This window comes from Cryptococcus depauperatus, chromosome 5, assembly GCF_001720195.1.
Source record: "Cryptococcus depauperatus CBS 7841 chromosome 5, complete sequence".
Classification (NCBI taxonomy): Eukaryota; Fungi; Basidiomycota; class Tremellomycetes; order Tremellales; family Cryptococcaceae; genus Cryptococcus; species Cryptococcus depauperatus.
The window spans coordinates 1,409,809-1,423,028 of record NC_089472.1 but is presented as its reverse complement, the minus strand read 5'-3'; the positions used below and the strand labels follow the sequence as shown (position 1 = coordinate 1,423,028).

Below are 13,220 nucleotides of genomic sequence, written 5' to 3'. Positions count from 1 at the left end.
ATAGTCTTGATGAGTTTGTTGATAGTCGTTGCATTCAAAATGAGAAAATGAATTGTTTTAAATTTCAACTTGTAAAACAACGATTATAAGAAATAAAAAACCCATCATGAAACCGGTGAGCCTGATAATGGTTTACATTTGAAAATTCATCTTTCTCAGTTTCATTTTGCCTCTGGCTCATTTTCACTGTGTTTTCTACTTGTCAAAAAAAAAATGGCCAAGATAGCCTCTGATATTGCAAGTCTTACTTATAGACTTAAGACTCAATTACTGACCATAACTGTATCAGAGGAGGACTTTTCCTCGGACGGATGAAGTCGTCGTTTCATATATTGCCGGTCTTGTCGAAGATGAAGATGAGGAAGAGGAAGATATCGTGAACATGACCAAAGGCATGCTGAGCGGCGGCCCTTCGAGCGAGGATAATACTCGAGCCATTGATGATTTGTATGTTTCTTGTGTTTTGTAAAGTCCGCCAGCTGTTGGTTGATTCTTTATCAGCATGATCCGTTTACTGGAGTATCTTGAGGCTCAATCGACCAAACGAGTCCGCAAATCTACTACTGCCACCAAACTTGACAAAACTATACATATGCGTTCTCAAGCCATGTCAGCTACTATTGCCATGTCAGGTGCTGTCGATCTCGAGTCCAACACCAAGGGTCAAGCGTCCCGTGTAGACCTCAATAAACTCGCTAAAGCAGAAGCAAAGCTCAAAGCAAAGATTGAGAAACGTGCAAAACGAAACGATCTATATCAAGGCTCGAAGCTTATTGATATGCAGAAGAAGCAACAGAGTTATGAAGAGATGTTTATGAAGGTCAACCCACTGGATTTAAGTGGAGCTGCAAAAGGCAAATCCAAAGACATTCAATTGTCAAACATCGACGTCAACTTTGGCAGTAACCGTATTCTATCTGGAGCAACTCTTTCTATGGCTTACGGTCGTCGTTACGGGTGGGTACATTTATTAAGTGGAGAGGTGTAGCTAAGTATATATGTAAAAAGTCTCATCGGTCGCAACGGTATTGGTAAATCTACTCTGCTACGACACATGGCACTTCGAGAAGTTCCCATTCCTACACACATCTCGGTACTTTACGTCGAGCAGGAAATTGCTGGTGATTCTACCACGGCTCTCGACTCGGTACTGCAAGCCGACGTCTGGCGTCACAAGTTCATCACAGAAGAAAAAGAATTAAATATCAAGCTTGAAGATCTTGAGAAAGCTGCCAGCAAGGAGGGGTTGTTGGGAGAAGAAAAAGAGGCCATTGACAAGGAGAAAGAAGATATTTTATCAAGGATAGGCGAAGTGCAAAAAACATTGATTGATATGGAAGCAGAAACTGGTCCAGCTCGGGCAGGCGTGTTGTTGGCTGGCCTAGGTTTCTCGGAGGAGGATCAAAAAAAGCCAACAGGCTCCTTTTCAGGTGGCTGGAGGATGCGATTGGCCTTGGCTCGTGCTTTGTTTGTTAAACCTGATCTCTTGATGTTGGACGAACCCTCCAACATGTTGGATCTGAATGCCATTGCTTGGCTCGAAGATTATCTGCAAACCTGGTCTTCAACTTTGCTCGTTGTTTCCCATGACCGAGCTTTCCTTGATGCTGTCGCTACTGACATTGTACATCAACATAATCAACGTCTAGATTACTACAAAGGCAATTTTACGCAATTCTACGCTACTAAAATGGAAAGAGCCAAAAACCAGCGAAAGGAGTATGAGACACAGTTGCAATACAGACAGCATTTGCAGGCTTATATCGATAGATGGAGGTATAATGCCGCTAGGGGTATGTTTTTGCAAATATACCCATAGAAAAAGGTTAACTGGCCGGTTACATAGCTGCGCAAGCTCAGTCCAAAATCAAAATTCTCGAAAAACTGCCCGAATTGGAACCCCCAGAAGAGGCTGACTCAGAATCCTTCAAATTTCCTGACCCCGAGAAGATATCTCCACCTCTTTTACAGCTTGACGAAGCTACATTTGGTTACTCTGCCGACAAGATTATTTTGAAGAACGTTAATATTGACGTGACACTTGAAAGTCGAATTGCTGTAATTGGACCCAACGGTGCAGGTAAATCTACCATGATCAAACTCTTGACGGGTGATCTTCAGCCCATGACTGGTCGAGCTACGCATAATTCACGTTGTCGCATTGCCTACTTTACTCAGCACTTTGTTAACCAATTGGACATGACGGTTTCGCCTGTGACATTCTTGCAAGCCAAATTCCCGGGCAAGACTGAGCAAGAATATAGATCTCATTTAGGTAGTTTTGGTATCACGGGCTTGACTGGATTACAAAAGATTGATACGCTATCTGGTGGTCAAAAGGCTAGAGTAGCGTTTGCAGTCTTATCAATGACAAAACCCCATATTTTGTTGCTGGATGAGGTAAGGCGTCCCATTTAGGAGTTTCATAGTGAGTGCTGATGCTTCAAGACAGCCCTCGAATCATTTGGACATTGAAGGTATCGATGCGCTCATTGAAGCTATAAAAGTATTCAAAGGTGGTGTCATTAGTATCTCGCATGACGAAAGGTTCATCACCAACACTTCTAACCAAGTGAGTCTATCGCGAAACTTAAACTGGTATGACATACTGACTATCAACTTAGCTCTGGGTATGCGCTGACGCCAAGGTCACCAAGTTCTTGGGCGATGTGGAGGAATACAAGAAGATTGTTACACAAGAGTTGCAGGCAAAGCTGAAGCCATAAATGAGTACACAGATCACTTGCAGATGTATGCTTTGGAGCCTTATCTTCTTTGCTGGTAATGACATATTGTTCATCAATACAAATCTCCCAGTCACTCTATATCATCACTCGTCGGCCCCCGCGTCATTCTTCTGTAATTGGCGCTTTCTTCTTAAAAAATGATTGCCGGATCTCTTCCCGTTCGGGTCGAGGAATCGATCTATGGTCCTTGCCAGTGAGTGACTAGAGCAACTCGTTAGCGTCTCGATACCATGCACCTTCGACGGCATAAAGTCCACATGACGTACATCTCCGGCAGCATTGAAAGTTCCTAGCAACGCAGCCATTCCTGCACAAGCACCTATAGCCACTGGTAGACTTTTCCTCTGTACACCTGCGACAAAACCTGCAGCACAACCTCCTGCCGCCGAGTTGAGAGCGTCGTCTCTTTCACGGATGTTGGCAGTCAGAGATGATACATATGAAAATGAGAATCCCAAGGAGGCTACACATCATCAGATTGGCTTGAGAAAGAGTAAAAAGTGAAATGCACCAAAGAATGTAATGGTAGATCCTGTCCTAGTGAAAACACCCATTGCGCCTGCGTTGTGTCTATCCATAATCTAAGCACTAGTCAAGATTTCATACCATCCTACTCACTTTTCAAGAGCATTCTGAACTGAGCTGACTAACAGACCGACACCAGCGCTTTGAAGTGTGATTTTTGTAGCGAGGGCGAGAGAGGGATGCGGGTGAAAAGAGCCCTCGTGAGGCGAGGGTATAGGGAATGCCCTCGCGAAAGAAGTTGAGGATACAGAAGGTAACAGGGGATGACTAGAAGACGAAGCCATGATGTTGGGTAATTATATGTTAGGGTAAAGAATGAATTGGCTGAGAGACCACTACATTGGATGTGTACGGGATTTGAGAGTGTGGCATTGATTTGCTTCCGTCCTCCGGAGATATTCCAGCTCTCCGCAAGTCATGATACCATTTTCACTAATATCATCATATATTGTTTCTCTTGCCACTTACCATCTTCAATACATTGATCATAGAACGGCTATTGACATTTCACCATGATAAGTACTGCAATATTCGTGGCCTTATCCATGCTAATATCCCCTCACAGCTCTCCGAAACGCAGAGTGGATACAGACGTCATGAAACTGTGAGGGTCCTAGTAAACTTCGAGCGTGACCACTGATAGGGGATGCTTGGAACAGTCTCATGTCAGATTATGAGGTTACTTTGGTCAACAACAAAATGTCTGAATTCTTTGTCAAGTTTCATGGCCCAGCCGAGAGTAAGTACAGACATCTTGACCGGCAAGGTTACCTCGCCGGTCCCGTCAAACTCCATTGTTGCCACTGTGCTTCTACTCACAATATTTAGCCCCTTTTGCCAAGGGCGTCTGGAATATTCATGTTGAGCTTCCTGAGCAATTTCCTTTCAAGTCTCCTAGCATTGGGTTTATGAACAAGATATTTCATCCCAATATAGACGAGTTGTGAGTTGTGGTGTGTCGTGCCTGAAGTGCGCGAGTCGGCAAAAGACATGACTGAGGCAAGAGCTGATGGATAGGTTGTAGAAGTGGAAGTGTATGTTTAGATGTTATCAATCAGACTTGGTCGCCCATGTTTGGTATGATTTCTGCTGGTCCTTTCTTGCGTCAACAGCTAAGCTTGGAGCAGAACTTATCAACATTTTTGAAATCTTCCTTCCTCAACTCTTACGTTACCCAAATCCCGCCGACCCACTTAACGGTGGCGCGGCTGCTTTACTCATGCGCGATCCGCAAGCCTATGCAAACAAAGTCAGATCATACGTGGAACGCTTTGCCAGTCAAGAAGACGCAGATAAGGCAGGGAGAGATGATGGTGAATCAGATGATGATATGGAGGCGTCGCCTAGTAAGAAGGGAAAGATAAATGGGAAAACTAATGGCCACGGCAATGGCCATAGTACTGAGCATATGGAAGATGACGTGGAGGATGACGAAGATGAGAAGATGAGTGATATGGGGGATCTTAGTGAAGATGGAGATGATTTCATGGGAAAAATGGATGATTGATTTCTGTCTCTGTCTTGGCCAACAGACTGCTTCGAGCAGTCTCTGCCACTCGCTGCCTCATTAGTCTCGGCATTTCATATACTTGTCATCGCGTTCGTGTGCTGTGTTTCAAAGCGTTTTGCAATTAATCTAATTCTACAATCTAGATGTCTCTGGAAGCTGTTGTATGAATCCCATTACCATTGGTCCGTGTTTGTCCTCTTCCATTACCTTTGCATTGGTCAAATTCATCTTATTGACCAATGTGGAATCATTTCGTAAGAAGCGGGCCAAATAAAATATCCTTTGGCCGTTAATCCGAATTTAGGCACTGCCTCCACTTTTTGTGTCTCTTTCATGTGTTGACCAAATTATCATTCAACATGGCTATACATTTTTATCTTTACAATTTCACCGCCATGTCTGTTTCCTTTGACTTCATTATCTGCGGCCTGCTACTTTATTTCAGCCGTTCCCAACGATCCAGCTTCGAAGGAGGTTTGAAAGTCAGGGCTAGTGGTGCCAATGGTTTATCCAGTGAGTTCAACGAGTCTCAAAGGATGGAAACTCACATTATGGACAGAATGAAGTAAGGCTGAACAAAGGAATTACCAGTGGAAGGATGTGTCTGGATAGGGACAAGGCTATGGTGAAAGACGAGAGGGAGATGCCTCGTCTAATATGGAGCCAGGTGGGAAGATAGGTAAAGGCAGAAATGGAAGGCGGCCTTCGACTTGTTGTGTCTTGCTGACTTGCGACGACTTGACATTACTTCCTCATCTTACCTTTGCACTCCTGCATACTCACTCATTTCTTTTGATTCTCTTTCATCGCATTCTCTCAAAACTTTCAGTCACCGGCTTGACGCAACTTTGTCACTCTTTAACCTCTTTCCAAGTACATTGCCAGCCTCCAGGCTCGCCACAAACCAACACTTGGCTCCTTTATCTTTCGTTTGATAAGCCATCAAGTTCAATATCCATCAACCGAATCCACGCCTGTCTTCCCCTGCTCTGTGCTCTTACGCCTGTCAGTCTTGGGCGGGCTACAGTTCAAGCACCAAGTTTGATTTCAAAACTGGTTATCCGTCCTTGCCTATCGCCCAAAAATGCCGTCGCATACCTCGTTCTTCATCCCAGACACATCTCCCATCTTTTCCTACTCTCCCTGTGCCAGTTGCCAGGGAAAGTCTAGTTGGACGGCGGCTTATACGCCCAGGGGAGATGGATATGACCAGACTTTTCACATGCTATCACCCTCCGCATCATCGGTCGACAGCTTAATAGGAGTCAACATCACCGCCTCTGCTCTCCGTTTTAATCTGGGCTTAGGTACTAGCAACGAGTGTAGAGTAGAGTACAGAATCAATGGATCATCTTGGAAGGATGCATGTGCGCCTGAGAAAGATCACAACTATGTGGTGAGCGATTTGCCGGCAGGATTACATCAAGTCGAACTCCGCCCCAAAGTAGACAGTGCTGCAGGAAGCACAGGTCAAAACATATTACAGTTTTATGGATTAGGTGGAGAGCTGAGCTTAGCATCTTCTGGAAAGTAAGTTCTTTATCTTTTCCCCAGAAGGTAGATGGGACATTGATTGAGTTCCACTCCTATATAGGATGTCAAACCTTACAATTGACAGCACTTCTCCCCTTTTCAAGTATTCCCCTTCAACCGCCTGGACATCTTTCGCTTCTTCCGGACCACTCTCTTCTCCCACAAACAATACCTTAACCACACTCTACAACGATACTAGTTCGTTTTATAATGGGACGCTAGGAGTATCGACCACTCAAGGAGGCAAGGTAGACTTGAAGTTCAAAGGAGAAGCGGTTTACATATACGGATTGGCTGGCAAAGAAGGTGGCAAAGCGAGAGTTGAGTTAGACGGTGTATTTCAGGGGATGGTTGATATGGCTGTACGTTTCTTCATCCAAAACAAAAGGTTTTGTGACTGATGTTCTGGCCTGTAAATAGGCTCCATGGACCTCATACTCATCTTTGTTGTATGCTGGATCAGGCTTCGACCAATCCCAAGCTCATACATTGAGTCTTATTAATCAATCTCCTGGCCAGCAGTTGGTTATTGACTATGCTTTGTTGACTACAAAGTCAGATTCAACGGGCGGGTGAGCAATATCTCCTTATCATAAAAATACGTAGATATACGAACAAAGTTACTGATAGCCTACAAAGACCTAACTTGCAATTAATTATTGGCCTCATCTCTGGCATTTCAGCGCTCCTCCTCCTCCTTGGAGTCGCGTCCTATGCTTTCTACATCCGTCGACGCTTCCATGGTCGTTCACGCAAAAAAGTCCTTCCTTATTCACAATCAACCAGCAATTCCCCTTACCCGTTTTCTCTTGGTTATGGTGGTTATGCCGGGGGTGGAAGCGCCAAAGATGGATGCAGCTCACAAAGGAGCAGTAGTGATATCTGGAAAAAGGGGAGTGGTGCGAGTGAAAGCTCTGCAACACCTACACTTTTGCATTTTTCTGCTCATCGCGACCAACATGAGAGAACTCGAGGAGCAAGGTCACCGCCTATTAATAGTCTTCTAGATTATCCCGATTACGTTCCTTACCGTGGGCCTATCGAGCCTCCTCCTTCACAGGCCAGCAACGAAGATAGGGAAGAGTTTTCTGCATATGACGGGTATATGGGAAGCGGACCAGGGTCTGCCAATACGGGAAGGAGCGCTACACCACCATTGATAGCTGGGGCAAATCCCACGGCTGTGGGATGGTTAGCCGCGCGACAGTTTGCAGTAACGCCAGTAAAGACACCAAGTACGGCCAGTCAAACAAGTCGGTCAAACCAGTGGGCAAAATTCGATACAATTGCACTGAATGACTACCAAATCCAAAAACCCATCACTCCTTCACCATTATCTGGTGTCGGCTCAACGCCACGCACAGGCAGAGATAGAGAGAGAGGACGAGATTGTCAAAGTATATATTCACCTATTTCAAGCATATCAACGCCTTCCAGCTTGGGCTTGTCTGGGGTTCAGGTGAGAGCGATGGGAGCTTCTAGGAGCGTCGCGAGATTATGGCCTACCAAGGATGCTGTCCCGTCAAATTACCGTACAGGATCGCTTTACCTCGCCAATGATGAGGCATCTCGCTCCTCTCCTCGTCTCGCCAATAGCCAAAACAACTCTTCTTCTGTTGTTTTAAATCCTCCAACCTCTGTAGACTCTCTACCCAACACAACAAATGACCCCAGCGGATCCCCTTCTCTGCGGAGAGGGGTAAGTATCAAGTCCATTAAGACGATGCGATCGTTCTTCTCTGGTTTAATCTTTGTACCTTCTTCAAATAACAACACGGTCGCTGGTGGATCGCCTGTTCCTATCACGCCTAACTTACCCAGCGCTGCTCGACCTGATTCAGGTATCTTCGGGCCTTTGGGAGGTGGCTTAGATAGGAGCTTGTCAAGAGGACCTTCGATGAGAAGAGTGGGTGGTGGAGCCACAGGTCTAGGGGTAACACCTCTTATGACAACTAATGTGACCACACCTACATCCTCTAATCTGCCTCCATCATCATTTATTTTGCCTTCCCCGCTCCAGCGTACGCCTACCCCGCGCATCTACAACTCTTACTCCAACCAGCTTGTACCAAGGAAAAATGATGGACGTGAAAGAGAGGAAGGGGTTGACGGCGAAGAGCATTCACCTGATTTCTTCATAGAACTTGACCCGAATAGCCCTGTTACAGCCAGCAGACCCGGCAGTCAGTGGACAAGATATACAAGAGGAAGTGCTTGGGTGGGAAGCTTGGAGGGATGATATTAACGACTCGACGGGGCATTGAGAAAGCCAAATAGCATTATTCATGTATTATTTGGATAGATTATATTCTTGAGTTGACCCACTCAAATGTGCATTATATATATATATACATTACAGGTTCTTCTAGATCTACTCGAGCTATTTGCCAGATAGAAGAATGAGGAAACCTTTAGACTTTCAGGAAAAGTCAACATATTTTAAAGTATAACTATGTATCCAGATATGACTTCACGATACAGATGTGAACTTGCCTTTTGAGGTATTCTCATGCAATATGCCTGGAGAACGTTTTTGAAGACGGCCTGGCAAGAGACCTCCATGACCAACTTCCTAGTAAACCCAGTGCTATGCTTGAGACAGTTATAGCAATAGCATTTGGCGTAATGGTGGCCGGTTGATATAGATTATTGTTACCGTCTTGTGCTTCTACGATCTCTTCTTTCAATCTTTTCAAATGTATAGATTTCCTAGGCGCCTGGGAAAGTATGGCCACAGCCATGTTGGGGCTTGACATGAGATGATTGTTGAGACTATCCGTCTTGATCGTCCTCTGTTGCTTTGCATGGTCCAAGCCACCATGCCATCTTCCAATTCGTTCTCAGCATCACATTGGTCTGTTATTGGTGAATAAGTATCGTGAAAAGAAAAGAAAAATAGATAAAGAGGAAGAGTTTTGATTAGAATTTACATTTTAATTAATTACCTTTTCTTAATTTAGTTATTTATTCCCAGAGAATTCGTCGTTTCTCTATCGTCTCGTTTGGTTTTTCTTTTTCTTTTTAACAAAACACAATAGTTTTTATTTTATTTTAGTTTTTTTTTCTTTTCTTTTTCTTTTTTGCGATAAAGCGCCTACCCACTCAGAAATTTATCTAGTGATATGGCTCCCAAGGTCCTGGTGAGTACCGTATCATGGTATCTTGGGAAATACTCAAGCTGTCTTGATATTTTGTAGCCCCAAGCCGACGTTGCTTCGACATTTGCTGGCCTCTCCGCTGGGGATCCACCCAGAGGTATGCAAGAGACTCTAGATGGTAGGTGATGGAGACTTTTGGTGTCCGTGGCTGATGACGCGTTGGTTTGCAGGTTGTCCTCCCCGTCCCGGTAAGTAGTTTGTAATGGTGTCGTGGAGGCAGGCTCATACGGTTGGGCAGGTTTCGGCACGGCTGGCAACAAGATCAATGTCCAGGCAAATATGTTTATGGCCAGGTTTAACGGCCAGGGCAAGACTGTGTAGTGCGTTGAAGGTAATGATTGTCCAGCGGCTATCTGATTCGTGTACAGTCACTATGACATTGATATCAATTCTGTCGTCAAGACCAAAGATACAAAGTAAGTGCAAACAACTTTTCACGCAAAACCAAAACTGACTCGAGATTGAAGAAAACCCAGACCGCTTCTCCAAAAAATTTGGAACCAGATAGTCCAGGAAGCAACTGGTGATTTGAAAGCTTCTCTGGAGGCTGCCGCGTACGACCAGCAGTACGTGAATCTGGCTTTTGACGCGTCAAATTTAGACCCTATGCAGGAAATCCTTCTACACTCCTATCCCCGTCCCTCTTAACGGCGATAAGGTAACATTTGGTCGTTGTCTTGTACAAAACTGACGCCTTATAGCTCGAGGTGGTTGTTGGCCTCATTGAGGATGGCGTCGTTCCGACTGATGACAAGAGGAAATTTAAGGCTGTGATCCAGGCAGCTGACAACATCAAGATTGACCTTGACAGCATCGTTGACTACTGCAAGGGCGACGCCCAGACCGAGCAGACAAGGGACATCATGCTTCGTGCCATCATGGCCATCAATGTCCTCTTCCGACAGGACCCTGCCGCCAGGTTTACTATGTCTGGTGCCGCCGGCCGAAAATTCTTTACTGATGGTACGTGTTTCTGTGATAGAAGGCGCGTTAATGAATCTTGTAGAGGGCGCTGTTGAACTCTCTGGCGGAGCTGTCCTCTACAAGGGTTTCCAGCAATCTTTCCGATGGACTTCTGCCGGCTATCCCGCTGTCCAGGTTGGTGTATATCTTTTCCATGCATAAGCATTACTGATAATATCGCTAGATTGACACTGCCTACTCTGCCTTTGTCAAACCTGGTATGCTCATTGACGTTGCTCCTGAACTTCTTGGTATGGGCGGGCCTACTCCTATGGGTGGTCGTGGCGGCCGTGGTGGTCGAGGTGGTCGTGGCGGCGGCTTTTCTGCTCCTCCAAGTGCCTCTCGAGCCATTCATGAACTGTCTCCTATTCAAACCAAGCGCCTCAACGATATTCTCCGGGGCGCCAAGTTTACTGTGACCCACCGACAGACCGAGAGAGTCTTTGCCATTCTCAAGATCACTTCTCAGCCTGCTGATTCCATCAAGTTTACCTTGAACGGGAAAGATGGTCAGCCAGACCGAACTGTCTCTGTTGCAGCATACTTCCAAGAACAATACAACATCAGAGTCAACCGACCTCGTCTTCCCTGTGTTCAGTATGGCAAGAACTTTATTCCAATGGAGTTTGTTAAGCTTGAGCCTTTTAATTCCATCCCAATGATACGAATCACTGCTGATCAGACCGCCGAAATTATCAAGGAGGCTGCTAAGCCCCCTCCCATGCGACAAGCTGCTATTTCTGCCTGGAGACAAAAGCTAAACTACTCCAACTTACCCAAACTGAAGGCTTGGGGCCTTGAGGTTCAAGGTCAGATGATGAATGTTCAGGCCCGCGTCCTCTCTCCTCCTGCCATCATGTACGACGGCAACAGGTCACTCAGGGCCAACTTTGGTGGTTGGAACATGAAGGGTGTCAAATTCACCCAGTCCGGCAAGCCTCTTACTTCCTGGGCTGTCGTCTCTTTCGACCAACGATGTACGGTCCCTGACTTGCAAAAGTTTGTCACATACTTTGCCAACGTCCTTAGCCAGTACGGCTGTCCTGTCCAGAATAAGCGCCCAGTGTGCTTCCAGTATAATCCCAATGCCGGGGGTCCGAATATGGGTATCAAGCCTGCTCTACAGCAGGCGGCCAAGAACGCTTACACTGAGACCAAGTCTGACCCTCAAATTATCTTTTGTATCTTACCCAAGAAGGACCCGTCTATTTACCAAGCTATCAAGTCCGTTGCTGCAGAGCAACTCTTCAAGCCTGTCGTCACACAATGTTTGCAATCCCTTAAAATTAAGAGCGACAGGGGTATTGAGCAGGTGCGTTTCTATATTGTATAAAGGTGCGAGAGAATGTAGCTGAATTTCATTGGTAAAGTACTGTGGCAATGTTGCCATGAAAGTACACTCTAAGCTTGGTGGCTTAACTCATCAAGTCCAGCACAAAATCGAGAAAACTACCATGATGATTGGGGCTGATGTGGGCATCTTTCTCTATTGCCTTAGCGTAATATTGATTAAGAAATGTAGACCACTCATCCTCCTTCTCGTGGTGGCGCCATGCCTCCTTCTATTGCTGTCACTGTAGCCGCCGTCAACGGCAACAACAATGCTTTCTCTCCTTCCATTCGATTGCAGGAGGGTAGAGTGTAAGCGGTTCTTGTATCACATAAATTTGAAGCTTACAGTCCACATAGTGAAATCATACAGGACCTTGAAAACATGGTTTATAACCACATACAAACCTTCGAAAAGAACACCGGCGCCAAGCCATTGTCCGTGTTGTTCTTCCGAGACGGTGTTTCTGAAGGCCAATATGCCCATTGTGTCAAGTGCGTTGTAATTACATTTCATAATATGAACTTTCCTTGACTTTGTCCGCAGCCTTGAGCTTAAGTCTATTAAGATGGCTGCTCAGCGATTCGGTGGCAACTATAACCCCAAGGTCACATTTGTTATCTGTGCTAAACGACACTCTATGCGATTCTTCGCCGCTAGCGATAATGACAAGGATAGAACTGGCAACCTGCCTCCTGGCACTGTCGTTGACAGCATGGTCACCTCACCTGTCATTCACGACTTTTACCTTCAAGCACACGCTGGTCTTCAGGGCACAGCCCGACCCACTCATTAGTAAGTCGAAGAAAAGAGTATGATGACGCAAGTTCTGACTGTAAATCATACAGTGTGGTCGTCGCCGATGAGAACGGATTCACTGCAGACAAGCTCCAGGGTCTCGTCAACACCTTGTGTTACTCTTACGCTCGAGCTACCCGATCAGTTTCTGTACGCTGTGTTCCTACCCACCTGTCTCTATCTAACTCTGTCCTAGCTTGTTCCCGTCGCCTACTATGCCGACATTTGTGGTGAAAAGGCCCGTGAATGGATTTATAATGACGACTCGGAAACCCTCACCATGCCTTCTACTGCCTCCGGCTCTAAAATGGAACAACTCACTTTTGATAGTCTACGAGTTAGCAGACGATTTGAAACTAATCCTGAGTTCAACAATGTTGCTTGGGTAAGTTTTTTCTATTTCAGCTGGTCCGAAGCACATATCCTGACGAATTTGTAGTACATGTAAGACTTGGAGAAGTCGTATGTTGGCATGGTTGATAGCTTCTCTTCCTTTGATCTAATGTATATGAAGAAATGAATGCAATGATTGGATGAATCAGCTCTATTTTGAAATATGAGTACATTCTGGACAGCTTTTGAGACGTCAACAGAGCCTGTTACATTGCTATGTGACTATGGCAAGGAACCTGATATATTGATCTTGGCAATTATGA

At 45.4% G+C, this 13,220-nt stretch overlaps 5 protein-coding genes across 5 annotated transcripts; 4 read left to right on the top strand and 1 right to left on the bottom strand.

Annotated features, from left to right (window-relative positions):
* Nucleotides 1-213: 213 nt before the first annotated feature.
* Nucleotides 214-2,726, top strand: L203_104680 (uncharacterized protein; the record flags this gene model as incomplete). Its single annotated transcript, XM_066214060.1, has 7 exons — nt 214-237; nt 290-447; nt 502-957; nt 1,009-1,793; nt 1,847-2,400; nt 2,453-2,572; nt 2,625-2,726. The coding sequence occupies 7 exons, from the start codon at nt 214-216 to the stop codon at nt 2,724-2,726; spliced, it is 2,199 nt and encodes a 732-aa protein (XP_066070157.1).
* A 123-nt stretch (nt 2,727-2,849) lies between these two features.
* L203_104679 (uncharacterized protein) lies at nt 2,850-3,556 on the bottom strand (the record flags this gene model as incomplete). Its single annotated transcript, XM_066214059.1, has 4 exons — nt 2,850-2,948; nt 3,014-3,210; nt 3,259-3,317; nt 3,366-3,556. The coding sequence occupies 4 exons, from the start codon at nt 3,554-3,556 to the stop codon at nt 2,850-2,852; spliced, it is 546 nt and encodes a 181-aa protein (XP_066070156.1).
* A 228-nt stretch (nt 3,557-3,784) lies between these two features.
* On the top strand, nt 3,785-4,779 carry L203_104678 (uncharacterized protein; the record flags this gene model as incomplete). The annotated part of the gene is made up of 5 exons (XM_066214058.1): nt 3,785-3,876; nt 3,932-4,011; nt 4,101-4,215; nt 4,297-4,349; nt 4,400-4,779. 5 exons carry the CDS (start codon nt 3,785-3,787, stop codon nt 4,777-4,779), a joined length of 720 nt encoding a protein of 239 aa, XP_066070155.1.
* A 1,087-nt stretch (nt 4,780-5,866) lies between these two features.
* On the top strand, nt 5,867-8,554 carry L203_104677 (uncharacterized protein; the record flags this gene model as incomplete). The annotated part of the gene is made up of 4 exons (XM_066214057.1): nt 5,867-6,312; nt 6,377-6,677; nt 6,736-6,887; nt 6,955-8,554. The coding sequence occupies 4 exons, from the start codon at nt 5,867-5,869 to the stop codon at nt 8,552-8,554; spliced, it is 2,499 nt and encodes an 832-aa protein (XP_066070154.1).
* Nucleotides 8,555-9,437: 883 nt separating this feature from the next.
* Nucleotides 9,438-13,012, top strand: L203_104676 (uncharacterized protein; the record flags this gene model as incomplete). Its single annotated transcript, XM_066214056.1, has 17 exons — nt 9,438-9,455; nt 9,513-9,591; nt 9,644-9,661; nt 9,712-9,793; nt 9,842-9,889; nt 9,941-10,039; nt 10,086-10,131; nt 10,175-10,436; nt 10,480-10,571; nt 10,621-11,748; nt 11,807-11,908; nt 11,959-12,077; nt 12,126-12,260; nt 12,313-12,561; nt 12,615-12,714; nt 12,761-12,949; nt 13,004-13,012. 17 exons carry the CDS (start codon nt 9,438-9,440, stop codon nt 13,010-13,012), a joined length of 2,775 nt encoding a protein of 924 aa, XP_066070153.1.
* Between the last annotated feature and the right edge of the window lie 208 nt (nt 13,013-13,220).